This window comes from Crocodylus porosus, unplaced genomic scaffold (genome assembly GCF_001723895.1).
Source record: "Crocodylus porosus isolate Cpor-Errol unplaced genomic scaffold, CroPor_comp1, whole genome shotgun sequence".
Taxonomy (NCBI): Eukaryota; Metazoa; Chordata; order Crocodylia; family Crocodylidae; genus Crocodylus; species Crocodylus porosus.
The window spans coordinates 191,880,161-191,893,937 of record NW_017728906.1 but is presented as its reverse complement, the minus strand read 5'-3'; the positions used below and the strand labels follow the sequence as shown (position 1 = coordinate 191,893,937).

At 46.4% G+C, this 13,777-nt stretch overlaps 1 protein-coding gene across 2 annotated transcripts in view; it reads right to left on the bottom strand.

Annotated features, from left to right (window-relative positions):
• Positions 1-13,777, bottom strand: part of DLG2 (discs large MAGUK scaffold protein 2) — a 1,592,593-nt gene that overhangs the window by 845,742 nt on the left and 733,074 nt on the right. For both annotated transcript variants that reach the window (XM_019530402.1, XM_019530399.1), the window contains one exon: positions 4,658-4,819. In XM_019530402.1, coding sequence (XP_019385947.1) covers positions 4,658-4,819 — 162 coding nt within the window. The remainder of the gene's footprint in view (positions 1-4,657; positions 4,820-13,777) is intronic.

The following is a 13,777-nucleotide window of genomic DNA, read 5'->3' as shown; positions in this document are numbered from 1 at the left end:
CCACTCTGACCTTGTTTGCAAACAAATACATCCTTTTGGGCCGGCTGATGTTTGTGTGTCTGTGATTTTTGCGGGCCTCCAAAGAAACGAACCGCTTTTTGCAACAGCTGGGTGCACTGTGAACATCTGCCAGCAAGATCAGGTTAACCCCTTTCTTAGATTGAGCTAGCCCAACCTCTGTCTAAATGGTGCACCTCTTTGAGTTAACTGACTTAGATTGTGCACGTCATTTTTGGGGCTATTTAAGCCCTCTGCAGACCTTCAGAATTGGGCATTGAGATTGCATGTACATACCCCAAGAGAGTAGAGGAGCAGTTTTTCACTACTCTGATGGAAACCTCAAACATGAGGCTTGGAAAGCCTCTCTTCTACCACCCCACTTCCTGCCTCTGGCAGGGAACTGGACTAGGTGAGCTCTGAGGGTCCCTTCCAGCTCTACATTTCTATGAATCTGTGATTTCACCAAACCTTCCTATCACCAAAACCCCTTCATCAGCTTGGGTCAAGCAGCGCTGCAGACAAATCTCCATCTCTGAGCTGAAACCTTTTTCTTTATCTTTCTTAGAGGAAAACACAACCCTAATACCTCCATAAGCCAGAACCCTGCAGTTCCAAGGTGTCTCCTCTCTCCAGCACACTTCTGTACTGCTTTCTATGCACACAATCAGTTGTAAGCATCTGCACTTACCAACAAAATGCACAAAGGCTGAACAGGGAGACATTGCTACTTTGCTAGGTTTTGGTGACTTCTGCAAGAGAGAGCAATGCCCATCAGAAGGACTGCCTCACAACTTGTTTAATTCATACACAATACACAATAACAGCACCTTCCCCAGCCCAGAGGCTAAACAATTGGCTCAAAAAGCCAAACCCTCACTAAAAGCCAAACCCTCACCTGAACATATTCACCCTAAAGAAGAAAAAGAGCCTTGGACCCAACACCATTCTGTAAACACTCTAACAACAAGGCTGGGCAACGTGGCCCCCTCCCAATCCATACCTGTAGAGTACCGTGGAGGACCAAACTCATTTATTGCACATAAAATGCTAGGTCATTACCTGTAATGAATCTTCCAGACTCCCATCATCTCAGCCTAATGAACTTCCAATTTTTATTTATGGTTCTGACCACTACCAATCCTAGCAGAAAACAATAGCCACTAGGAAAGCAACTAACTTAATTCCCCAAGCAAATACTAGAGAATTTTTTAAGCAAAGATAATAGGTTGAAAGTGGTTTTTAAAATGCAGACAACTTTCCACCTCTTTCTACCTCTGTTGAAAAAGTAAGTATAATCAGATGGGTTTCTTTTGGAATACCAAAGGGAACAAGGTAAGCCCACCTTAAGTGAGCAGCTCTAGCATAATCATATGTGAAAATAACAGAACACCAGGCAAAGCATCAGTGTGAATGGACGCATGTGTGCATGCATGAGTGCATGCGTGTGCACGTGTGCATGCATGTAAAAGAAAGAACAAGAGAGTGTTTGCACACATGTGCACACATGCACACACACAGTACACATGTTCTTACACATTTGGAATGCTTGCAACTTACTGTTTGTGTCACAAAAGTGATGAGAGAGGCATGGACAGGAACAAGTGCTAGGCCAATAAAAGATTCAAACTAAGGATGAAGTTACACATTATACTTAGACCTTACTAAATTTGTCAAATGTTAAGTGGTGTTAAAAGTTAGAACATGATGTGAACCCATTAAAGGTTAATGCTGTTTCTCGCCTGCACAGCTCTGATTTACCACTGGGGGACTAACAAACAGAGGATATGGCTAGGAGCCAGAATACCTAGGTCCTATCCCTGCTCTAGGTGGCGTATTGAGGGAAAGGGTTGGGAACAGTGGTTCCTGGGATACTGAAGGACTGCAAATTGCTCATTTTATCTCTATGGAGCAGGCTGAAGAAGTTACCCTACGTGAGCTATCTAGCATGGCCTATAGCTAACCCTCACCTAAAGGCTAGGGATAGAAGTGACATATAAACTGGTTTAAGTGATCAGAAACTGGTTTAAACCTGTAACAGAATGTAAGTTCAGTGTACATAAACCAGTTTCAAAATGGCCAAAACTGGTTTAAGATAAATCTGACTGAATGTAGTATCAGATTTAATTGATTTGGGTCAAACCAGTTTATGCAACTTCTGTCCCAGACCCCTTCCTGGTTTACATTAAACCAGAGAATAGGCGACTGGTAGGGGGTGCATGGGGGTTCACGTGGCCCCCACAATGGGGCTGGTGCCCCCCCCCAATGGCCGACACTGATGCTATCAGCAGGGCTGGTGCCCCCCTGACAGAGCCACCGCTGTGGGTGGCTTCTGCAGGTGCCCCCCCCAGATTCAGCCAGGGCAGCAGAGCATGCTTGAATGCTGTAGGATTCTGGTTCATGAGCTCTGCTGCCCTGGGCTGGGCTGTGCTGTGCTCTTTGCTCTAGAGAGCAGGACTGGCCCCATCTCTCTGCTCTCTAGGCCAAGCAGGGGTGGGGGCGTGGCCAGATATGCTCCAGCATGGCCCCATTAAAGCAGAGTGGGCAAGGAGGGGGTTAATTATTCCCTCCTTCCTCTCCCGGGGTCTGCCTGTCTGTGGGTGAGTGGTGGAGGCAGACGCTGGCCAGGCAGACCCCAGCTGCTGTCCCCAGGAGCAGAAGAGATGGAGGGAGGAATTAACCCTCTCCCTTCCCCCTTCACCTTAATGGGGCCATGTCCCCTGCCCCTGCTGCAGTGAGGGGATGGGGAGGGGCAGCAGCCTCTGTTAGGGTGTCCAGGATGGGGGTTATTCCCCGCTCCCTTCCCTGTCCCACTGGCAGGGACCACAGCCATCCCAGCATGGCCCCACTAAGGCTAAGGGGGCAGGGAGGGGGTTAATTTCCCCCCTTCCACCTGGGAACTGCAGTTGGGGAAGAGAAGCTCCCCTTTTCCCCCACACCACCACCATGGGGCAGGGAGGGGGGCTCTGTTCGGTGCTGGAGGGGGACAATTCCCCCTCTTCCCCTCCCAGCCCAGATGTCCATCCCATCCCAGCCTGGGTGTGGGGAGAGGCTGTCACTGAGCAGCAGCCACTGTGGAAGGCCCCACTCCCATGGCCTGAGCTGGCTCCAGTCAGTCCCGGCCAAGGCAACCACATGATGGGGCTGGCCTCGGCTGTGGGGGCAAGGCTTTCCTCAGTGCTGTAACTGAGTGACAGGGAAGCTGAACCCTGTCAGTGAGAGCACCCTGGCCTGGCGTGCATGGGTGACAGCTGGCTGGGTAGTGGGATACCTGGGCCAGCTTGGAGACACTGGCGTGCCCGGAGCCTGGCACCTGCCCGCTGCAGGGCCTGGCTGTAGACATACAAGTCCCCGTGGTCTGAGCCAGCCTGCATAGTCCGCTGCCTGGCCAGCCACCACCTGTGTGCACTGGGCCAGGCAGCTCTCACTGACAGGTCTCAGTTTCCGCATAGAGCCCCCACTCCATGGCCTGCGGTCGTGGGCAGGAGGGAAAGAGGGGGAAGAGTCTCCCTCCAGCACGGCACCTCACAGAGCCCCCCTCCCGCCTCACACTAGCAGGGGAGAGAGAGAAGGACAAGGGGTAAGATGGGGACTCTAGAGCCAGGCAGCACTACCCAAGAGCCCCCCTCCCCACCCCGTCATGGTGGGCAGGAGGGGAAAGGGAGAAGGGGAAAGAGTTCCCCTCTAGTACCACTCAGAGCCCCTACAGCACCGTGGGGAGGAGGAGGGGGAAGAGCCCCCCTCTGGGGCCAGGCAGAGGACCTGTGTGCCTGATTGCTCCCAGCTGATAGAGAGCCACTCTGGCAATCAGGGCTCTCCCCACTCCTCTTTCTCCCCCACCACAGGGGTCTGGCCATGTTTCTTCTTCCCACACCCTCTCAACCCTGCAGGCCGAGGAGGGCTTTAAACCCCTCCTCGGTTATACTTAGGCCTGACAGCCCCCATCCCCTCCACCTCAGCTCAGCTTCCCTTTGGAAGGCAAAAGAGGGCTGCTCTAGTGCCCCCTGACTTCTGGCTTGAGCCACTGCAGGCATGTGCCTGTATTTCCGGAATGAAAAGTGGATGCCTGTCCACTTGCAAATTGGTACAATCTCTGCAGATAAACTAACCTGAAAAGATTGAATCAATTCAAACTTAGGCTTTTTGAATGTCTGTCTCTAGCCAAAGTAGCATAACTTTGAGATGCTTAGGGGGCACTTAGCATGAACTAACAAGCTTTACCATGCAGACACTCATATTTTAAGTCCTCTTAGTATGGCACAAGTGTAACATGTAACTTTACCCTGAGACAAAGAAATTACTGTCACATGGAAGATCTTAGTTTCCTGTATGAACTTCTTTTATTACTCAATATTTCTTCTACCTTGGGACCAAAGGTAATCCATGAGAGAACAATTTTACTATCCCAGACAGCACCATGCAGTGTCAGAGCTTGCATTTCAAACGTGCCTTTCCTCCAGAAGATTACTCACCAAGACCGAGTTTTCCCTCATGCTCTCAACTAATATAAAACCGAGATAGTTAAACAATAGCCTATAATAACAACAAAACCTTTAAAATCTGTCTCAGTCACAGTCAGTCTCAGAAATTACTTTTCTAAGAGGCATGGGATATCACCAGCTTTGGGATCAAAACCATAAATTATCTTCATCTGACTCACCTTCAAAGGAGAAATGTGAGACTGCAAGACATATCCATGGACATTTTCTATCTGAGATAAGTTCTTTTCTGACACATGAACAAGTTCAGGGCCTCTCACTTCATGGGTTAAACGAGGTAAAGTATGATCATGTGCAGCATCCTCATCTTGATAGCGATATTTCTAAGGAAAAAAATACAACAGCAGTAATAAAAGACCATAAAAATAAATGCATGTGTACTACTATTGTAACAAAGAGATATTAGATAACACTACTAGCCCTCCAAAATTCTGTTAACCCTGTATTTTTTTATCCTTTAGCCAGATGATCATCCTTACTCTTAAATATGGCTATTCTTTCAATCAAAATCAGAAGACGGGAGCAATATAAATAGATAGTAATGTGGGGGTTGAAAAAAGGAACAGCCATAAGACTCTCACAATAGGGTCAAACCTAGTGGTTCCTATTAGTTACAGGATAGTACTGGAAAAAACCTAGAAATAATTAACTTAGGAGAAAACTCAGACTGAGCTTTGTTTTATTGGTGTCTGACTAACGAAGGAAAAACCCCATGAGGCTTGGACTACATCCAATGCATACATTTTGTTTAGAACTAGCGAGACATCTACCAGGTTCCTATGAGCTCAGTAGCTGGAGTCACATAGTTGTAGTCTTGACACTTTACTACATGTGCTTATCCTCAACTCAGGAGTGGATGAGGGACTCCTTATACAATTAGAAAGCTAATCAGAGAATTCAGCAAGTTATAGTTTCGCAGGAGTTCCAGGATTTGGGGAGGATCTTGTTAAAAAAAACATTTTATGCATTCTCCATTGGGAAACATCATCATTTCACTTTCATTTTAACATGATAGACAGTAGTAAGCTCATTATGTCTATTCAAAATAACTTTACAAAGAAGATGTGCTGCACCACGCCTACAGTCTAATGAAAGGCAAATTCAGGTGCACACTTCAATCCACACATTTCCTTTAGATCATTATTCCCAGTTCACAAACCTTGCTGTTACATATGGAAAGGACTCAGCCCATGCCAATTATTTTCAAGAAGCACAACTAGTACATCTCAGTCTCTTTTCCCTCTATGGGGTATATCTGTACCTCCTTCCATATGCACTTTTGAGATAATATAAGTAATGAACATACAGAGCTACTGGCATCAGCCAAAGCAATATGTTGGCAAGAAGCCATCTCAGAGAGTATTCCAACTAATGTCACAGTAAAGTCTTGGCACACAGATTACTTAAGCCCCAAGGAATCAATTATTCTCTAATTTTAATGCATACCCTTGCAAAGAAGTAGTCCAGGCATAGACACAACCCACAATAACCAATTGACTTAGACAAAACTCTAAGACCTGACTATATAATAGGAGTAATTTTGTCTCCCTTGGGAATGCTGACCACACTAATATCAAGAGAACAGAAACAGAATAGCAGTTCCAAAAAACAACTTAAAATTGACTTCTCATTTACACTGTGCTAATTAATTTACACTTTCTTGGCAGTGAAAGTGGCTTGAAACTAGGCCTATGTGGAAACTCTTTAGCATTGCAAGAGCATAGATTCATTCATAGATTGTAAGGCTGGAAGGGATCTCGGAAGATCATTGGGTCCAGCCCCCCTGCACCAAGCAGGAAAGATAACGGGATCAGGAGACCCCAGCAAGGTGACTGTCTAGTCTCCTCTTGAAGATTTCCAGGGTAGGTGATTGCACCACCTCTGGAGGGAGCTTATTATTCCACAGTCTGGACATCCTGACTGTGAGTACGTTTTTCCTAATGTTGAGCCTGAATTGGTCTGTATAAGTTAAGCAGTATAAGGTAGCCATTAGTGCTGTGCGAAATGGGCCCTATACAATTTGGATTCAGATTCAAATTGGGGACAGCGATTTGATCTGTTGATTCGGATCACTGTCCCTGATTTGATTCGGCTGTTAATCAGCGATTCGGACACAGGCACAGCTTGAAACGTTTTTTCTACATACATTGAGGTAGCAGGCATGGCTCATTATCACTGCGGTGTGGGGCAGATGGAGAGTCCCAAAGGAGTGCGGGGGGGCTCTCCAGCTTGCTTGGCAGCAAACCTGGAAGTGCTTCCAGTCCACTTCTGGGTCTGCTGCCAAGCACACTGGGGAGTACCCCGTGCTTCTATGGGACACTGCACGTGTCCCAGCACCACAGCATTTACAGCCCCTGCTACCTAGCGAATTATAGAAAAAACATTTAAAGCTGTACCTACGTCCGAATCGTTGAATCTGTCCGAATCTCTCTGCATCAATTTGAATGGTTCCAGATCAATTTAGAGAGATTAAAGCATCCTCTGCTTCAGTTTCGATTCTGAGATTCAGCCCAAGTCGGTGGCCAAATCTCCACCAAATCGAATCAGGGACCGAAGCTTCGCACAGCCATAGTAGCCACAGTATAAACAAGAATCATTCCCTTGGGCAGATTAGCTTATGTTAAATACCAAATTGCCCCCCTGGCAGATAGTTGCTGGTACACAAGCTAGCTAAATTTATCTCAGATATTGGTTCGCATGTCCAGAGTCTGCAACAGACCCTCCCCCAGAGGTGGTACAGTCACCTGCCCTGAGGATCTTCAAAAGATGACTGGGTGCACACCTTGCTGGGGTCATCTGACCTCAGCTGTCTTTCCCGCCTTGAGCAAGGGGCTGGACCTGATGATCTGTGAGATCCCTTCCAGCCCCTGACTTCTATGAATCCATGACTCCATGAATCTCTCTCTACACTATAATGTAATCATGGTAACAACTACACCCAACACATTTACACTGGTAATTTGTACACTGATGCAAATTGCACTGAGAGTGGACAGATGAGCAGTTATTCCAGGGCAGCTGTCCATAACAGCTGCTATTTTAGCATTTTAGCTGGCAGAGAAGAAGTTTGCCCTGTAGCATGAACTACCATAGGATACAACACACAACATACACACAAGACATTTTTTCCAGGTAATTCTATGCTAGGTTCAAGTAATTTATAGTGGCAGAGGGCTGATTATTGTGTGTCAACTCCTTGGTTTTACCAAAGTAACTCTGTCAAGTTTCATTTGTTTCATTTTCAGAAGTGACTATTTTACTCCGTTACGCACTGAAGTACTAGAATGCAGATGGCATGTGTATTCCTCCTCCGTGAATTAGTGGGAACATTTACAGAACATATCCCCACCTTCCCCTTCTGCTTTTTGCCCTCCCCACAAGTCTTGTTCATAAAGTTTGTTCGTCAAAGAGCATGCTTCATTTAGCCAATTCACTCCTACCCCATGCATCTGGAAATTGCTATTCGTTCCTAGTCTGTGTGGGTTCCCTTCTACCCTACTCTCTCTCAATTTAGAGAGATTAAAGGCTTCTGATATGAATTACCTTCTCCTGCTAGTTCCCAGTCAAAACATCATGTCATGGGTGCAAGCCAGGGATAACTGAGCATTTCTGGGAAAGAGAGAGAGCAGGTCAAGATGCCAGGTAACACCAGGTGACTGTTCTGACTCACTCCTCACAGCTGGAAACCCTCATGCATCTCTAGCAGCGTAGCCTGAAGTGGCCGGAAAATACACTTGAAAACCTCTAGCTCCCTGGCAAGCAGCCTTTTCTCCAAGGGTTAATTCACATTTCTGGAAGGAAAAACACAAATGCACGGAAATGCTGCTCCTCATTTGACAAAAGAACAGGTGGATGTTTTATGATAATTAAATTACAAATCAGTGCCTGCTGCTGACAGCGTATTGTATGCTGCCAACTACCATCAGATATTTAAAATCCTCTGTAATTACCTATAATGGAGGAGTGGAGCATGCTGCTGTGAATTTTTAATGTGAGCTTGCCCTTTTCATAAAGGATCACTCCTGTTACAGTGTGAGATTATTATAGCAATATTGCATTCCTGTTTCCCTTTACCCAACAGGGACCTGCTTTTGGTAGAGGAAGGCAGCTGAGCAGAAGGCAGGATCTGGGCCCCGCACACAGCGATGGTCAGAACCCTACATGTGGATGCAGGCCAGCTCTTCAGCATAAAGGAGAAACCAGGAAGACATCTGCTTGACAGTACATTAGAATAAGAAAGCTACTGCCTCTCTTTAGATATCCTGTAATTCTCAGAACCAGCCACTTTGAATCTATTGCTCTGACATGCTGTTAGTTAAGAGAGATGGTAGGGAATTTTATGTCTAAATATTTTTGTGACTTAAAAAAATACAGTTTTTGAGAAAACAAACAAACAGGTTTTTTTCTGTATTAAGAACCAAAAGCTAAACATTGGCATCCTTTTTAATGCCACAATAGATTTTACCTAACTCCTGAATTCTTTCCACGCAGGAAAGGTGAGAATGACACTCTTCCTTTTAGATAGGGGTCCATCTCCCAGCAATCAGCTTCTTTTCGTCTGCTAATTGTGGGCATTTTTACATGTTCTCTGGGAGGCATGGGGGGGGGGTGCTTTAATTAGCGAGCCATGCTAATTAAAAGTGCCCAAGCATCATATGTATCAGCATCCCCATGCTGAAAAATTGCGGCAGGGCACTTTGAACTAAAGTTCATCAAAAGAGCGTTAGTTCAAAGAGCCCCACTGCCATTTTTCAGCATGGGGACGCTGGTCCACACGATGCTAGAGTTTGCCAAAGCGTGTTAACTTCCACGATCCAGCACACTTGATTAATCGAGGCTTCTCGGCTGCACTGGATTTCCAGTGCAGTGGGGCAGGATGTGCTCCCTGCACATGTAAAAGAGCCCTGTGTGCCTGCTACCCCTGGACGGTACTCTCACCCCGCCCGCTGCTACTTTTCACTTCGTTGTGCCTGGCTTCTTGTGATCAGACCCGAGGAAGAACATCTTACAGTCAAAACTTTGTCTAACTTTATTCCAACTACATAATTTGTGCAATAAGAGAAATTACCTGAAGAGATCTTTGCCTCTTGCTGTACTGAGATTTCATTTTTTTTAAAATTGATTTTCCTTCAGGGAAAAATCTAGACAAAAAAAATTATTTTGTGGTCAGGTTAACATGCATGCGTGTTCTCTTAAGCCATCACGCTTCTTATGCACAGGCCGCGGAATGGGGTGCGCCACCCGGGCCATGGCCCGACCAACTTCTAGCACATTAATTTAGCTAGCTGTGCAGTTAAAAAAAACAGCTATACATTTTTAACTGCAATGACAATTGCACACTTGTGGGTTATACAAATTAATGTGCTAAAAGTAGTCAAGCCGTGGCCCGGGTGGCCCACCCCATTCCACAGCCTAATGAAAGCTGTTGTTCAAGTGTTTCCTGTGCCCATGTTTTGTAGTGGGTCACGTGTAATGCACCGGGTCACAAGTGGTTGTTAGGCCACTTGGACTAGACCCCTGGCTCCTCTTTCCCCTAAAACATGGGCTGAGTCAGGATTTAGGTATCAAGTTACCAGATCCAAAGGGGCAACCGTGGGGTACAGTTCAAAACAGAGGCAGGGACAGGGAGTCAGCTGCCAGGACACTAGATCCAATGGAGAAATCCACAAGCTGGGATCCAACAGCAGAACCAGGGAGCACAGTAACAGAAAGGCTTACCAAAGCAGATCTTGGTAAAAACGGTTGGCTGGCCTGGCCTCCATTGCCACAGATGGAGATAAGTGGAGAAGCTGCTGTACCAGCAACCAAACATAAGGCCCAGAGAGAGGCTAGCTACAGTCATTAGCTAGGCTGGGACCAGTCAAAGCTCCGGGCAGATGTGGCCCACAAGGCAATTAGCCCAGACCGGGCTGCCCATTAGTGTCCCTGACATCAGGGCTCTCTCACTGGTCTATGTCGCGGGGCACTTACGCACCCCGCTCCTAATGAGACTCGAACTTGGGGGGGAAGGTGTGTCGCAGGGCACTGAAATGCCTGCTCCTAAGAAAGGTACAGGTGCCAGTTGCCAGGGCAACCGCAGTCGGTCAGCTGACCGGAAGGAGGCAGGGCCTGGCTTATATAAACAGCCTAAGCAGAGGCCGAGCAGCAAGTTTCCCTCTGGCAGCCGAGAAAGAGAGAGCTCTGCTGGGAGTAGGCATAGCAGAGAAGCCTGATGGCCTGAGCAGTGTTCTGCGAGACGGTACGGGGTGGAGGAAACCCTGGTAGGGAGAGGAATGATGGATAGCCAGTTTGGCATGGAGTTTATGTTGTAGCCCAGGAGTAGGAGTTTTTCTGTTTTGTTATTATACCGGAGGACCGGGTGAGGCTGTAGGGGTTGGAGGAGGCCTCATGGGAGCTCTCCAGTAGCATGGGGGTTCCTGGCGCCAGAGAGGGTGCCGCGTTTTTGGGGGATGCATAGACCCCGGCCCCAATGGGGCAGTGTCATGCGGGGCGAGGAGCCCCAGTGCGGGTGAGCGACCTGAGAAGGCGGGTCTGGGGGGGCCAGGCATGGCTACGGCCACCTGAGCCCCAATTGTGAGAAGCCCCAGGGAGGGTGCACACAGGAGTAGAAGCCCCAGGGGAGGGCGACTGTATTGTATCGGGATAAGCCCCAGGGAGGGCAATTGTATTGTATCGGGATAAGCCCCAGGGAGGGCGATTGTATAGGAATAAGAAGCCCCAGGGGAGGGTGACCATATCGAGATAAGCCCCAGGGAGGGCGTGCAGGAATAAGAGCCCAGGAAGGGCGACTGTATAGCCCCAGGGAGGGCGATTACATAGAGAGTGGCAGATAAGCCCGGAGGGTGTCCGCGAAGGCATGGGCACCAATAACTGACTTCATAGTTTCATAGTTTCATAGTAGCTAGAGTCGGAAGGGACCTAGGTAGATCATCTAGTCCGACCCCCTGCCTTGGCAGGAAAGAGCACCGGGGTCAGATGACCCCGGCAAGGTGCTCATCTAACTTCCTTTTAACAACGTCCGGTACATCTGAGAGGCTTGGGGTGTAGTATAAGGGGTGGTAGGAGCCACGCATAGCCCTGTGGCAGGAGTGCACAGAATCATCGGTAGACGGGGTACCGGCGGGAGTACGCCAAGGGGTATCGTGTTCAAGGGGGTAAAAGGCAGCCTCCCTTAATACTTTTGTCATCAAAGACATGGCAGGAGAGAACAAGGGTGCAAGGGCACCCACTTGACACAGTAGGGGGCGCCAGGAGAGATCAGGAGAGTCTACATCTCCCATCATGCAGCCCATTGTCTCCTGGTGGACCCAGTAGCACACAACTACAACTCTCATGAGGCACCATGCCACCTGAAAACAGCACTGAACTGAACCCAACGGACAGCGTAGGCTCAAGTCAATAAATGGAAATTACACATTTAAGGGAACAACAAAACGAACATCCTGGTTCAAAAAAAGGGTCTGATATTTGAATTTTTCGGTCCAACTTGGAACAAGCACAGACTTTGGGGGGGAAAAACCTAGAAAAACAAACCAAAACAAAAAACAGGACTTCATGTGGGACAGAAATCTAGTAAACTCATGGAGTCCTAGGAAAGGAGGGCTGGATAAGACCCGAGGAGGCCAGCCAGCTCAAGGCAGGATCACCCCGTCCAAACTTACGCCTAAAGTATCACCAAGTAATGCTACAAGTTTAGTCAGGAAAGCCAAGCAGCATTTCTAGTCCTAATGCACTAAGATAGTATTACCACTGGGCAAATCATGCAAGAAGTGTGAAAGGTTTAATTACACCTAATAACCACTAATAAATATTCATGAGGTGTTTGTTGTTACGGTCATGATCATCTCACTTGTGAATGTACTTTGCATGGAAACATTCAGGCTACTAAATTTTACTGGCACAGACATTCAGCTTAAATCTTGTACCTGTACATATCCCAAGAAGCCATTTTTTTTATATTTACTCACAAAAATATCTGTATTTGAAATGCTTGTGCAGTCAGAGATATATATTACTCATCCATCTGATTGGACCTGAGCGATGCAGCTTGAATTCTGAATATTTGCAATCAATCTATAGAGAAAAAAGTTGGCGGGGGGGGAATCTCTCATTAAACAAACTGGAAGAAATCACAATCTGCTTACTGTGATTGTAGAAGCGGATAAACAGCTTAAATCACTGGATAATTGTATTTATTATGAATTACTTGCTTTCTTGTTTATCTAGCATATTTCTAAAGAGTCTGTCACCCTATTATTCGCAGAATTCTTCATCTAAGAATCTCAATTTTTTACAAAAGCATTAGTCAAACTTGACAAAACTCTACTGAAAAGGAGTTTATGCACATTTATAGTAGGTAAATTAGGCACAGAAATTAGTAACTTGCACAAGGTCACATCAGAATCTATAAATAAAAGTGGTAATAGAGCTCAGAGCCTAATTTCACCATGCTGTTATAAAGACCGCATGAGAGCAACTACCATTCTATATACAATGGGATGAAATGAGGCATATCATTCATTTCTGGTAAAAACTTTTTAATAATCTTCAGTTTCTTTTCTGATTAGGTTTTCAGGAGACAGTAAGCACTTTCGGGAAAAGGTCAACTTTCCCTATACACTCGTGGTTAACCATTTTAGACTCGGGCACCCCTTGTTAGACAAGACACCCCTCAAAAAATGCCAATTCTTAACTGTCACTCGTTGTTTGACGGTGGAAAAATAATACAGAGACTCTTCTCTTGCAAAGAACTTGGAAAGACCAGAACAGGTCTGAATGTATTTAACACTAAAGATTTCCCTTGGAGTTTATCATGTGTAGGTCTTTACATGTTTGCATTCCCAAGCATGGCACCCTGGCTGAAAATCACTGCTGCGTGCCGGCATGATACTTCCCAGTTTGAGTGTCCCAGTTTCCCTTTGGGAAGTAACATATTGAGAAGCTGGTTCTTAATGAAGGAAATGTTTTGGGGAGGATAAGAGGTTTCCCATTCAAGCCAAGCTTTTTAAAAAAATAAAATAAAATAAAAGGGCCCCCTCTTAATAGCAAGTTGCACAGAAATATTCCTTAAGACAAGGAGCATTTCAGGGCTATACTCTCCCTCCTCCCACTTAAATGAACAAGGTATTTGCAGGGATTATATACCTTTATAAAAGTTGTTCAGTATATTCCTCACCTGCTTCAAGCCTCAAAACCAAAAGCTGTTTTCCATTATGAAGTTCATGATGATAAAACAGATGTTTTAAGAACTGCTATTAGTCTATCTAGCCTTCCTTTGTATT